Raw genomic sequence first — 15,548 nt, forward strand, 5'->3', positions numbered from 1 at the left:
GTAACATGTAACGTGTCACAGACATGTTATGAGCGATGTCACAAGCATGGTTTTCGAGAAAGTCACTGACAAGTTAGAACAAAGGTGAAGTAGTCGTGTGGTACAGACTTGTGAGAGACAGTATCCAGCAACATGGCAGTGAGGGAGGACACCTGACTTGCCGCAGCCGCAACGGCTGTATTACATGCACAGCAGGGACAAAAAATACGTGCTCGTCGGTGATTTTGGATGCGTCCATCACGTTTGGCCAGCCACCATGGTGATGGACATCATTTTGTAAATGACCTTCTAGAGATGACATAGGACTGCTACCAGCACAAGTAGGGGATAGTTCATAATTTCGTAATTACTTCAGGATGTCAAAGACAGATTTTGAACTGGTATCGTGGGCACAGGTAATGGTCTACTGCTGTGTTAGATTCATGTCCGCAGCTCAAATACTCATCTACACCGGTGGTACCAACGTGATGCCAGCGGAGTTGCCAACATGTTCGAGACACTAGTGTTTCACACATGCCCATAACATTGTTCTGAGCAAAATATGAAACATGTTGCCAACACATATTTCGAGCAAGTGTGGCTGCACCCTTAGGACGCTTGAAAGTCCAGACAACCGACCGAAGCATCAGGCCCGTCGTCATCTGTTGTTCTGACTCTTTCTAGCTAAGTAACCTTTATGATTTGGCCAAATCTGGGGGGAACTGGCTAGGAGATAAGGAGAATAATTACTGGTGAGTTACAATATTAATTACACCTAAGTCTACTAAGAGACTTATGTCAATTTACTCTAAGGTCGTGTTTAGAATAACACTCGTCATATTAAGTATTGTACAAAATCTTCTGACAGAAACACGCTTTGAAAATACTAAGGAATTTCTAAATAAATGTTGGATAATCAGGGAGAAGAAAACAAAGGAGCTTAGCAAACAGAACAGTAACAAAAACGACATAAAGAGGGGCCGTTGAAAAGGCTAACCCGATCGCATCATTGATTGCATTCTCCGTCAAGAGAATTCCCCATCAAAATATCAACTATTCTCCGTCACAACAATTCGCATCTTGGACGATTCTGCGTCATTCACACAGTATTATTATGCGTAACGGATGTTTATCTAAGTGTCCCGGAACCGTCTGATGGTGGGATTGTATACAGTGCTGCTTCTTCTTCTCTACCGAGTTTCATGTTGATGACTCAAGACGTTCATGAGATATAATGGTGCTAAAGGCGGGCAATAAAAAACTAGTTGACCTTTGGCAGCCATTTTGGTGTCCTTGATCTTGACCCCTAGTGCCCGTTTTCGAACTCGTCCAAGATTTTGGCCATATCTTGATACCCTGAGGGTTTCATGTTGATTACTCAAGCCGTTCATAATATAGAATACACACACACACACACACACACACACACACACACACACACACACACAAAGAGGCGGGAAAAACATTATCGCTCCGCATTAAGGCAGGAGATAATACTGTAATATATTTCTTAACATTCAAACTAGTTTGGAATTCTGCCTGACGGAGAATCATGTTGTTGAATGTAAGTCATCCTCAGAGAAACAGACCAAAAAAAAATAATAATAATAACGGAATGACAGGCATATGCCTTAGATTCGTCAGTATTACTATATTCTTAATATCAACAAGTATATTTAGTAAGGCAGGTTGAATACAAACTATTCCCACAAGGAAATGGAAAGACAGACACACGCCATTTGAGATTACGAATAATTATATTATTCTTGCAAAAGACAAACGATTACATGCATCTTCTGAAAGAAATCGCCTCCTAAATAAGAGTTACAGACAGACGGACAGACAAACAGACAGACAAAGATTCTGGATTATCGATTCACATTATTATATTCTATTCCTGATTTCACCAGATGACATTATTTAAATTAAGTGTAACGATCCTTCTTATAGAGGAAAACATGATAGGCAATTGGGCAGAGGGACAAGAGGAAAGACAAACAGGTTCTCAGGTATCAATCCACACTGATTGCTACTTCACTCTTGCTAAAAACAGGCGATTTTATTCAGGAAAAGTGAGAATAAACTCCTTCTGTAGATAACGACGTGAAAGACAGAGAAGCAGGTAAAATAAACAGAACGGAAATGAGGAAGGATTTCCTAATTATCGGTTCACATCAACTGGAATTATCAGCTCACAGTAACTGATATTGCAATATCGTTACTGTCAGATGATATTATTCAGTTGAAGTGAAAATACGACTCTCGCGGACAGGAAGACATAAACCATATAAAGACATACCGACCAACAAACACTCTCCAAATAGTTCATTCACGAAGTTAACTGCTATTTTATTCTTGCTACTGGCTGATAGTGTTATTAAGGTTAAGGTATAACACGCCTCACCCGTTACAACTATACTTTTACTGACTGAATTACATTAATTACGCCCACGCTCTCGAAGATAGAGCGGGTGTTATTTTTTAACAGGATACAGTCAAGCTCGTAATGACCTGACTCCTTTCCTTATGTTATCACACATTTATCTCTCTCTCTCTCTCTTTCTGTGTGTGTGTGTGTGTGTGTGTGTGTGTGTGTGCGAGCGTGTGCGCGCGTTCACGTGCGTGCTTCATACCGTGAGGCAAAGGAGTGAGCTGCCTCTTGATCAAGATAATCAAGGAGGATGGATGTGGTTGGGAATGGATGGGGGCAGGAAGAGGGGAAGGGGTTCAGAGCTGTGTCTGAACACCATACCATTCTTGGTTTCCTGACCACAGCATCTCCAGGGCCTGAATGCTTTCTTTGGATTGCGAGTTTACCTTCACTGTTTTGTCCTTCAGACGTTACACCTTCACAGTTTTGCCCTTCAGACCTTGTACCTTCACAGTTTTGCACCTTAGACTTTCTACATTCACAGTCTTGCCCTACTGAATGTGTATCTCTTCAGTTTTGCTTCTTAGACATTGTACCTGGTGACTCACTGCTCCTCAGATATACAAGGGGTACTTGGCGTGGTACCTGCGGCCCAACACCCCCTATACCTCCATACTGTCCATACAGCTGCAGCGTCTCGTTGAGTCGGGCATACTGGCACACATCTACGACAGTCACAAGGCAGGGCTACTTGTCAAGACAGACCTGGTAAGACAAGGTTCCTTTGTTGTCTTTAACCTGAATGGACGCCTTCGCACGGTGGCTTCGATATAGTTGTGTGGTTTCGTCTTATGACGTCCCTTTACATATTTTATTCCTGCTGCTTCCAGTCAACTGCACTCAACTTACGACAGACATCTAGTTGTGGTAGCGTTAAAAAAGGCCATGCCAAACTCTCCTAGTTCGAAAAGTCTCTACATATTGAATCAAACACTGTTCGTGGAAACAATAACATTATATAAGGTAGTAGTAGTAGTTCTTCCTTAGGCAGTCTGGCCGAACAGCCCGGAGACCCTAAGGAAGGCCATGGCCGAGACAGGGCTTTCCCACAGAGCTCTCAAGGAGTGTATGTTGTGTTGTTGGCGTAGGTGACTGTGTGTAATGCAGTCTTCCATAATGTGGTTAATAGTATGGGGTGCTGTGTAGCATCCTGGACAGTCATCAGCGACGGAATCATCCAGCCTCTTCTGGTATCGTAAGAGGGCTGGATGATGCCCACATCTCAGCCTGGCCAGGTGGACCCTGTCCTCACGAGGGAGATAGGATTCAGAAGGGTGGATATCAGGAGGCCGTGCATCTAGCTGCGTGTTGTCTTTAAGTGACTGAATGGAGCAGCGAGTAATTTGAGTATGGATATGCTTCTGGACGCTGGTCTGAGGCGGGCGAGGGGGTAGAGATGACAGTGTTTGTGTATGATATCGTGTGCTGGGTGTTGTAGTAGTAGTAGAAGTTGTTGTTCCCTAGGCAGTCTGGCCGAACAGTCCCGAGTCCCTTAGGAAGGCCATGGCCGAGGCCGGGCATTCCCACAGAGCTCTCAAAGAGTGTATGTTGTGTTGTTAGCGTAAGTGATTGTGTGCAATGCAGTCTTCCATAATATGCTTAATAGTATGGGGTGCTGTGTTGCATCCTGTACAGGCATCAGCGACGGAGTCATCCAGCCTCTGCTGAGTGTTGTTTTGATGTTCCTTGGTGTGTGTAGATGTGTTGCCATGTAGTGTAGTGGAAGTTGTGGGTTTGTGGAAACTGCAGCGAGATTTGGGGTGCCTCTCATGTCTAGGTGATCCTTGACTTTGAGGACTTTGGTTTCTTGATGTAGGTGTTCTTTGGGTGTTGTAGCTGTGCAGCCTGTGATTATTTTTAGGACCTTGTCCTGTATGGTCTATAGAGTGTTGCGGTGTGTTTTAGTGAGGTTAGGAGCCCCAGTAGGGCCTGCATAACTCATCACTGAACGTATAGTATTGTTTGTATACTGTGGTGGTGGTTTCTTTGTTGTGTCCAAATGTTGTGTGGGCAAGTGATCTTGAGGCACTGAGTCTTGGTGTTAATTTATTTTTAATGTTGGTGATGTGTAGTTTCAATGACATCGGGATTGTATGTTACACCAAGGATTTTGTGTGTGTGTGTGTGCGTGTGCGTGTGCGTGTGCGTGTGCGTGTGCGTGTGTGTGTGGTAGGGGAGTGTTGTTTATGGTGAAGTGTGGAATGTGACTGTGTTCTGCTGTCCAGTTTGTGAGAAGGATCACTGTAGATTTGGCTGGAGGTATTTCGAGCCTGTTTGTGGTGAACCATTCGTGTAGTGTGTTGAGGTAAGGTTTGAGGATATGTACAGTTGTGTTTGCATTTTGGTGTGTACATGTGAGTGTTATGTCATTTGCATAGGAAGCTATGTGTATCTGTGGTGTATGGGGTGTGGGTATGTCGTGCATGTATAGGGTAAAGAGTGTAGGGGACAAAACAGATCCTTGGGGGACGCCATTTGTGAAGTTTCTTATGTTCGAAGACTGACCGTGTTACATGTGCACATCTGCCTGCTAAGTAGTTTGCCAGCCATCTTGTTATGTTATTGTACATGTTTGTATTGAATATTTTATTTGTGAGATTGTGGCGGGGGATGGCTTCAAAAGCTTTGCTGATGTCTAGTGTGACTAGGAGTGTTCTATGTGATGGCCTAGCTGAATTCATGCTATCAAAAACTCTATGTGTAAGGTCTGTAAGAAGAGTGTTTGTGGAGTCTAGTGGCCTAAAGCCATGTTGTGATGGGGCTAGGGGGTGTGTGAGGTGTAACTAGTTGTAGTACCAGTCGTTCAGTGACTTTAGAGGGGGTGCAAGGAGTGTGATGGGGCGGTGTGAGGAAGGTAACGTGGGATCTTTGTTGGGTTTAGGGATAGTGATGATAATGCCATGCTTCCAGATGTTGGGTATTGTGTTGTGTGAGTAGCTGTAGTTTCATATATTGATGAGTGCTTGTATGCCTTGTGGTCCAATGTGTTTAAGGTGAATGTTACTTATGTTGTCTGGTCCACAGGCAGATGAGTGCTTAAGGTTGCTGATGATGTGCTTCGTCTGGTTGTAAGTGAAAGGTGTGTAGTCTGGGTCAGTGGGGAACTGTCTCTTACGTCGGATGGTACGTCGGTCGTTGCGATGGGGTTTTAGATGGCTGACCTGTGAAAAGTGATTGATAAGAGAGTTTGCTTGTTGTTTGTTTGAAGGTATGGTGTCTGTTGTTGTGATGGCAGCGTGTGATTGTGTAGTGTTGCTGTTGAAGAGTGTGATGCTGTTTAGTATTTTGTAGAGTTTGCTGATGTTTGTTTTGTGGTCAAGTGTTTGGAGATAATTATTCCAGTTTAGTCTTTGCTGTTCTGATATTTTATTGTTTATTTGAGTGTTGAGTTCTTGTATTTGTTGTACGGTGTCTTGTGTATGGGGTGTTGGGGAGTGTCGCAGTGTGTCCCGTTGACTGATGAGGCCTTTAACCCTCCTCAGGTAATGTGGGGTCTGTGGGACCCCACGCTATTTTTCTTAGTGTTTTTCATATATTACTATAAGGTCCTGGGATCTGGTTTTCCCTCTATCTTCCTGACTAGTAGACTAGTTTAGGGAGGTGATGGTGTCAGTTCGGGATCTGGCTCTGTTTTCGCAATACAGGGCCTTCGGGGTCCAGTGGACCCCACTTTACCTAACCTGTGATTATTCTCCCATATATATATCTTCCATACAATTTTTTTTTTTTATGACGTGCTTCTCTTACTGCTTACAGAAACATTGGCCATTACTGTACAGCATGCAATGATAGAACACTGGTGGAACATATCAGTGTTGGTATGGCAGCCACTAATTTCAGATGGTATAAAATTTGTCAATGTTTTTTCATTTAATTTTCCATAAAATATTTCTTCACTTATATTTCCATACATTTTGCACTAAATTGAAGGAAAAGGCCTACAGAAGCTGTGTAAAAGCGATTGTTTCAATAAAGCTGTTGTAAGTATTTTTGACGATTTTTTAAAGATTGGGGTCTGACAGACCCCACATTACCTAAGTAAGGATAAAATTATAGGTTTACCTGAGAAGGGTTAATTTCTGGTGAGAAGTTTTTTTTTTTTTTTTTTAATGTGACCGACTCTGGGCATAGGCTTCACAGCCTGCTTTCAAGGCCCAGTAGTCCTCCTACGTACCACACACCTGTACATGTCACCACTTCGGCGCTAGCACCCACTGTCCATACAGAATACATGCTAGGGCTGTCTCATATAGGACTGGTGTACTGGTAATAGGGGTTTTTTTTTACGACATGTCGGCGGGTCTTCTGGTAGATCAGTAAAGTCTGATTTTATGAAATTCAAATCCTTAAACTGTTCCCTGCCCCAGCGGGATTTGAACCTGGGTCCGTTAGGGCAGCAGGCCAACTCTCTACCGACTGTTGTGTCTCTTTCTGTTGCCTCTAGGGATGTGTCTTTTGTCGGCGATTTGTATAATTGTATTGAAAGTGTGCACAGCGGTGTTGATGTTTGTGATGGTTGTACTGTTCAATGATTCGAAATGTTGTTCTGTTTCAGTTGTGAAGGCCTCTCAGTTGGCTCTCTTATAATTAGTGTATATGTGTCTGTGGCCAGCTGGGGTGGTTTTGGTAGTGATGATGATTGGGAGGTGGTCAGATCCAAGGGTTTTGACCACTCTCCGGGATGTTGTGGGGGCGAGGTTTGGGGAACAGAAGGTGTTGTCTGGGGATGATGGGAGGAAGAGGGCTTGGTGCGGGATATGGGTATGTTGATGGAGATTATTCAGTGTGAAAAGATGATCTGTTTGAGATTGTAGTACAGTCGGCCTAAGAAGTGACGGCGGAGTATCCAGAAGTTTTCGGTCAGCGACAGTGCACATACTCTTCCTTATATCTCTACGAGGTGAAACTTAATACGTAAAATTGTTACAAAAAAAAATAAATCAATGCCAAAGTACCTGTATATTTCAAAATTGTAGGAAGCAGTTCCTTAGTTACGATAATAGGAAATCCTAAACGTAACTATTTGAAACTTCACAACTATCGCTCAGGGACAGTCAGGAGTTTTTTGTGGAGTTCAAACCCAGTATGGTAAAACGCAATAATGTTTTAGTAGCGTAAAACTGAACAAAAGGGAGCTTCAATAAACAATTAATATTAGTAATTATTATTTATAAAATAATTTCCGTTACAATACTATGGACTAATAATTTAAAGTCATTTATTTCCGTTTCCAATATCTGCATGAACGACGACAGAAAGCGGGAAGGCGGCGTAAGCCAGTAAGCTATTTTAAATGTTTCGATCAACACGAACGAAAGGAGATAACATTTACTCAATGACATGCAGTTATTATACTGCCTTTGGCCAGTTTTCCATTAAGAAAAATCTCTGGATTACATAATATAAGCCAGAGGGCTGTCGGTGAAAGAAGTATAAAAAAAAAAAGAACCTCGAAATTTGCCTAGAGTCGGAACTCCTTGGAGAATGCTAACTTGTCATAGTCTGATATCCTCAGTGCATAATCGATTAGCAAGAGTAATAAAATGCAGAGGTTCATAAACAAATCATTGAGTTCAAAACTTCCAAATCAGCATTTTCTGTTCAGCAGGACATTACAGTTTATTTAAAAAGACAGATACTGTATTAAGATTAAAAGATGGAGTAGAAAGTGCGTGCTTTTGCATTGCAAGAATTTATGAACTCATGTTTTGGTCCTGTTTATTGCCTGGTGTAAGAGAAAAAGGCAAAATCTGTCATACCTCCTTACAGCTAAAAAATAATTTTGCATCAATTGGTAATAAAGTTGCTAATTATAATTATTACTGGCGGGAGGAAGACGGAATAAAAGGCAGTATGGTCTTGCTGCTACCGCAGGTAGGGCATCGTTACGAAGAATAATTTCATTGTTATGGCATCCTTATTGTTGCTGTATCATCACCATAGCATTTGAAAATAAGGCAGTGTATTGCAGTCACAACAATTTTCCTTAACTGGTGTTCAAAACTAGAGCATCTGTTTTTGAAATCCTGGGAAAAATAAATCAGGAACATGGAGTTATAGGCCTACTGCCCACCACGCGCGGATTAATACATTTCACATTCATTCAAATCGGGAAAGGTAACTAAGTGTTAACTTCTAAACCTAATATATCACTGCCTCCCGTTAATCATTTTACATCATTCTTAGCGCGATATGATATATATTTTACTTGATATGACGTGATCAAGGCATTGAATGTTTACCTTATATTCACTGTTTTCATTGAACGTATGGCAGTGCAGAGTGACCGAAGCAATCTGAAACTCTGCCATCACTTCTTGGGGCGACTGTACCAGCCCTCTGTCTGTCAGGGTTGTTGACATGCCAGGCCGACGCCTTGGCGTTGAAATCACCACCTAGGATGATGTTGGGTTAGTGATGTGGTGTATTTGTGGAGAGTAATTGTGTGGTACTGTAGGGGACGATTGGGGGGAAATATACGAGTTGGCGATTGTTATATGGGATTTGTTACAGGTGTGTATTTTAATTGATTGTATTTCTATTGTGGTGTCATGTGGGGGGAGAAGTGACTTTGTGTGTGCATTGGTATCTGAGAAGTTCATGGATTTGTGTACCAGGTTGATGAGTCCACCGCCACACTATATAAGGTACGTCACTGTCGTGATGTGGTTACCTCTTCAACACGATGACGTGTTTTAACTTATATACAAGCTACCTTAACCCTATTTCACTTAGCTTTAGAGAGTCTTTTGGAACTGGGGGAGTTCGATGGCTACACCCTTCACTGATCCCTTCACAATAAAATGCGTTTCAAAGTTTTATACAGTTGTCTGGAGGCGGCAAGACGGGCTTGTGAGTCGTTTTCTCGTAGGTCGCGGAGACTCCCTAACACCGCTTCATGCCAGAGTATTAATATGTTCTTGACTGACATGTATGGAGTCTATAGCGATATTAGTAAGATTTAGTTAACATAAATGAGAATTATAAGATGTAGCATGCAAACTAAATAGCAAAGGAGGAAGTGTTAGGGAACCTTCCAAACAAACCCACTTAGAACATGGCGCACGTCTTTATTCGGTTAAGTTCTCTGGCACCTTTCCCTTACCGTTTTCTTTCTGCATAAGGCACGCCAGTATTCTGTTGTGTATGGTATGTACAGTTTGTGTCGGTAGTTCAAAGGGCTACTGTTGCTGACATTATTATCTATCCATTTCATCATGATAAATAACGGGCTGTGAACAATGAATTTCGAAATCCAATCGTTTGATGTTCCAAACCCGGCATATTTTTCAGAATAATGTGCACGAGTTTTACAGTTCTTAAAAACTGAAGCGATATTCCTGACCGCAGATGTACACCTGCTGGCAAATAAAACAGAGACACTGCCATAGCCCGGGCACACAGGAATTGGGTCATTTTCTGGCTGATGAGTTATAATGGGGGAGTGGGGAAGTGACTGCACCTTCCCCTTACTTACTCCTTCCTAAACCCTCTTCCCCACTCTTCCCACTGTAATCTGTCAGCTAGAAATGACCCAGTTCATGTTTGCTTAGGCCAGGACGGTTCTCCGTTTCATTGGCCTGCACCTGCACGTTTGAGGCATCAGGAAGATGTACTATGGGAAATAAATAGCTAAGAAAGTGATGTTTGAGAAGGACGCCTTAACTGATAGGAAAGCGACCCAAGGTGGAGGAAGAAAGTAAAGTTAGATTACATTCACTTAACTTAGGTTATACTAGGTTGCATTACATTAGCTTGTCATGTTAGATGTATAGTTTAAAATGAAGTTACAAAGTTGTTTAGTTACGTTATGTGTGGCTAGATTAGGTTTGGTTAGACTAAGTTAGGTTAGATTAACTTAGATTAGGCTAGGGTAGGTTATGGTTATATTAGGTGTGGCTGTCAGATTGGTTAAGTTTATGAACTAACGTAAATTTGTGGTTCAGGCTGTGGGTGACGGAGTGCTGAGGCTTGACCACATTCAGGGCGCCTACATCCTGCTGGGGCTGGGGCTGCCGCTGGCCTTTCTCGCACTCTTGTGGGAGCGATACTGCCGCCATCAATCAAACGACGACCTAACTACCACCCCAACACCGCCCTTAGCCTCATCATCGAACTGAGCTAATGCTAACGACGACTACAATCTCAGTCGTGCCCTCTCCCTAACCAAATACCATCGCCTAATAACAATACTGTAATTAACCCCAACCCTCATCCTCACGCCGAACTTGCACTCGCTTTCATTCCACTGAGGGTTATATCTAACCCCACCAGTTTGAATCTCTTCCCTAGGCTAATTATAATCGCCTAAAGATGAGACAGTAATATAATAAATACTTGAATGGTATTTTCTTTCTACTCTATTTGGTACTTTTTATGCATTTTAATGATTGTTACTAAAATGGCAGTATATTACAGATGTATTTAAATGGATCTGTGTTTATTTAACCCCTTCAGTCTGAAAACATATTATAGATTATCATCGCCAACGGAGTTGGAGGAGGTTGTGTATTCACCTGCTTGTTTGTTTGTTTGTCCAATTATTAAAAAATTATCAATGGATTTCACTGAAATTTTGTGGATATGTGTGTGAAGGGCCAAGCAAGTGTTGATTTAATTTTGGTGGTGATCTGAGTTGTCAGGTGTAAGCACTGACGGATTTTATTCTTTTTAGTTTTACGCCGTGTCCCCTTTTGTCGATAAGGCCTAAGGCTTTGCTTCTGGTTAGAGGACTTAGGTTTTGGAGTATGTAGCACTTTATGACCGGATGCCCTTCCTGATGTCCACCAACGACCTTGGGTGGACTGGAACCTCCAACCCTTCGGTCAGAGCGCTCTAACCCGCTGAGTCACGGCTGCTACAACCATCTAGGTGACAGGAGAGCGCTACCTCTCCCGGCAGGGCAGCTTACCCAGGCTCCAGTGGCGTTTATAGGTCCCTGGAAAGGGGGGGGGGCACAAGGGTGAATCCAGGATTTTTTTAATGGGGGGGCGAGCGAAGCGAGCCTTTACAGCTGGGGGGTCTGGGGGGGCGCTGTAAGACCCCCATGAAATTTTGGAAAATCAAGCATTTTTAGGGGCATTTTGAGGCCTCAGGAGGGATATATTGCACTAATTTGATTTTCAGTGGCAACACAATATAAAGAACCTTATGTATCTTGGCTAAAACAAAAATTAGCTGCTTGAAAAATATTTAGTTAGGGAATTCAACAGTACCCAGTATGTATAAAAATAAAAATGGTAAATCATAATATACAATTGTTGATTCCTTCATTCCTGGAAGTTGCAATGTTCATTTTTATATTAAACAATTAAAAAATTAAACTAAAACTCGCATTAATGACTTAGAGAGAGAGACAGAGAGAGACAGAGAGAGAGAGAGAGAGTAGTGTACTCGTATATGAAACATTATGCATATTAAACTAATACTCGCATTAATGAAGTTGAGAGAGAGAGAGAGAGAGAGAGAGAGAGAGAGAGAGAGAGAGAGAGAGCTTACTCACTAGAGTCGTGTGAGTTGGTCATTTGAAATCAAGAAGCCTATTTTTACGGCTGAATTCAGTGATTACTTGTATACGTAATTAGATCTGCAGATATGTAGGCCAACTGAGACAAAAGGAGAGACCATGGCCGAGTGCCTCCCCACCATATACGCCACTGCCGGGCTTGGCGCAAACTCACGACTCTTCGGTCTCAATTCAGGTGCTCTACCACTGAGCCACCATGCGCTCTCTAAATGCAGTATTCTTGTTTTGCTACCACCAGACGATTTTATATGGTTTATTTTTTTATTTATCTATTTATTTATTTTTGTACTGGTGACATAAGGAAGTCTACGGGTTCCATTTACCCTTTTAGTACAAAAGGTCTCCCCAGTGCCGAAAAAGCCCATTTAAAGGCAGTGAGAATATCAGTACAACATGTCACCGGATTGAACGAGACAAGAATGTGGCTTGTGTGGTGGAATTAAAGGTCGTATGCTTAAACTTTAATTGCACACCGGATTGCCATACCTTAATCTTTGACGATCATTTAGGGAACGCCTGTGGTTAATACGTATGATCAGCTTGCATGCCATACTACACAATGCGGCCAGCAACCATACAGGAAGGCCAAATACATTCGAACACATTCAAGTATTTCAAAAATCATCAAAATTTGTAGGTTTCCGTCCCATTTCTCGATTTCAAGCATACGACGCTAACTCACCTCCTTCAGACCGAAACGCATTCTGTTGATTCGTTTTTGCTACCTCGAGAAGATTTTGTTAATTTTTTATAAACCATTTGAAACGACAGGGTTACAAATAGTCTCCAGGTATCCCGTTACAGCCTGATTTCTCTCCCTAGGTTAAATAAAATTGTCTCAAGGAAACAAAAATGGAGATAAAGTCACTGCAAAAAGCGTCGATATTCTTACAGTGTGTTTGAAGGATCAGGATGCCCACCCAGTTCTCTCAGTAATAACAGATACTCTGAAGGGCTGTAGATCTATTATTAAAACTAAGAACACGAAGGACTGAGCAAGCCCCATTTGTTTACGATCATTTTTGAAGCAAGATATGGTGATGGAATATATAGGAAATTTCCGTAACTTTGTTTACTGCACTCGACAATGTAGGATGCAGGCTTATCACATCTGACAGTTACAGTTCATGGACGGGTCCAGGGGAGTTGTCCATGAAGCCCAGGCAACATCCATGGTTTATCACACTAAGGTATACTCAAAACTCTCTCTCTCTCTCTCTCTCTCTCTCTCTTTCTATATATATATATATATATATATATATATATATATATATATATATATATATATATGTATTCAGACCTATACTTGGAGAACAAAGCTATACTTACTCCAAGATCAATCATAATTCATGTCCATTCGTCACTAACAACTTCTTCACAGTCTTCAAAATATCTATAAAATATTGGTACATCCTTCCTCCCTCAGGCTCGATGACGCATTCTCTACCATCATCTCGGATACAGAAATGGTCATGGTCACCACTAGACTGGAAAAAAACGGGAAACTGTCTCCTTTGTCTGTGCAGTTTTAAACGTAAATGTCATACATCATGACACACATTCACCTATTCCTTCATACATTATCACGTTTCAGGCAGTTGAAACAATCCTTGTAAATAAATCATATACAACCATGACATCCATCACAACTGTAATTTTACCCCTGCGCCAGATTAACTCATACCCAGTCATCCCAATGCTCGCACATTTTTTCTGCTTCACATGAAACATTTCAGCTTAGGCTATACAAATGCCTGGCACATCAATGGCTCACTGCATATCATCGGATTTGTCAGTATCACCAGACCGTTGCCCTCTGCTACCAACATCTCTGTCCACTTTGCCATTTAGTGACTGCTATACTATCTTGAACAACAAATTTTCGCCCAAGCCCAGCCAAAATGCCAATGGCAGCACAAATGAAATTAACTTCAAATAATTACCCAGGGCAACCATACTATACAGCCATGAGAAGAGTATTACAACTCAGTTTTGGACCCTTAACCGTGTACATCCAACTCCAAAATTTTCACTGTACTGATTATTACAATCACAGTATTACTAAAGCGAATTTCAGCGAATCATACATTTGATTCTTAGGCGGGCTGTGTATCGTGGCATCCGACTGGCTGATGATGCTGTCGTCACAGACGATTACAGATTTTTTAGAACAGTGTCCTCATACGTTCTTGGGCATACAGCGGTCAGTTAATAATAAAAAAAGGCATGAAACTCTCCCAGTATTATATAAAAATATTCGTAATTTTGAGGAACTGATGAATAGTGAAACTGTTCCTGTCTTATATAATTATATTCATAAGTCTGAGTCATGGAGGAATAATTATGAAATCATCTTGCAGCGGCAAATAATCACACCGAAGTTTATGCTGTTACTACAATCGTATTTGTACTTTAAGTACACTATATGCAACATATAAGGGGCCATGTCTACATATGTGTGGTGTGCAGGGTTGTGTAACGCCTGACCCCAGATTTCGGTGATTGCGTGCTGAGTTGCTGTCGACAGAAAGGCGACAGAGTTGCTGACATGCTGACATATGAGGTCAATGCCATGACACCACCTCAACACGTATGTCACGGTCAATCCACAGCCAGACTCCACAGAGAATGGTTTACACATCTGCATTTTCCCAATCTTCAGATGATACAGGACAGAAGGGGGATCACTGGATTTTTTTTCATTTCCATAACAATGCGCGACCATCATCCACTCACTGAATGTCGTGCTGCCTACTTCTTCCTTCACCTTTATCTCCCTTTTTCTGTGTCTTCCCTCCTTGTTTCCTAAGAGTATTTCTCCCATCTTTCCTGTCCCTTTTTTATTGCTCTCCTTTTCAGGCAGTTTTACATTGAGTGACATGCCTAATGGTTTCATGTAAGCGAGGAAACCATTTAATACACTGGGTGGTAACCATATATCCAACCCACATGTTTTCCCTATGTGTCAACAGCTGGGTTGGTGGAGGGTTAAAGCCCCTCCCCGTAAAACAAACTCAAAAGACAAACGTCCACTCTATATGGGATTATGGCGTCTGGCTATAGACAGAACGATGCTCACGGCAACATTCATAAAGTTCGCTGGGTTACATCATAATTTTGTGTAACACGTTACTTTCTGGGCAATAGATAACAGGAAATTATGCATTCGAAAATCTTTTTTTATTGGCAATGACTGTGTAAACTACACTGATCAATATACTGTATTACTGCGTAATACAATCATAGATCACTACTATTAGAATAGTGGAATAATCTTCATCTTCCTTCATGGAACTAATAATTATAAAAACACAGGTAAAGCACAAACGGGGATGGTTTCCAGGCTTTCTTTTGTTTTTTTCACCAAAAAAGTTCTTATCAACATTTGCTTTTAAAAATTTGTCTTGTTTCTCTTACTACTTGTTTGATGCTCCACATAAGTTTACATTACAGGCAGACAAACAGACAGACGGGATATATATATATATATATATATATATATATATATAATATTTTGTCCTGTCCGCTCTACACAGGTACAGTACGCGATCCACACACACACACACACATTTCTTTTTTGCTGAAAGCATACTCCGATAGGTCCTTAACGAA

General features: G+C 41.6%; 1 protein-coding gene across 1 annotated transcript; it reads left to right on the forward strand.

Moving 5' to 3' along the window:
• The first annotated feature begins 548 nt into the window (after positions 1 to 548).
• Positions 549 to 10,530, forward strand: LOC145401698 (uncharacterized). The gene is made up of 3 exons (XM_080273880.1): positions 549 to 629; positions 2,969 to 3,118; positions 10,357 to 10,530. Exons 1-3 carry the CDS (start codon positions 549 to 551, stop codon positions 10,528 to 10,530), a joined length of 405 nt encoding a protein of 134 aa, XP_080130006.1.
• Positions 10,531 to 15,548: the final 5,018 nt, after the last annotated feature.

This window comes from Coenobita brevimanus, chromosome 56 (genome assembly GCF_032717465.1).
Source record: "Coenobita brevimanus isolate Jiangsu-jjx chromosome 56, ASM3271746v2, whole genome shotgun sequence".
Taxonomy (NCBI): domain Eukaryota; kingdom Metazoa; phylum Arthropoda; class Malacostraca; order Decapoda; family Coenobitidae; genus Coenobita; species Coenobita brevimanus.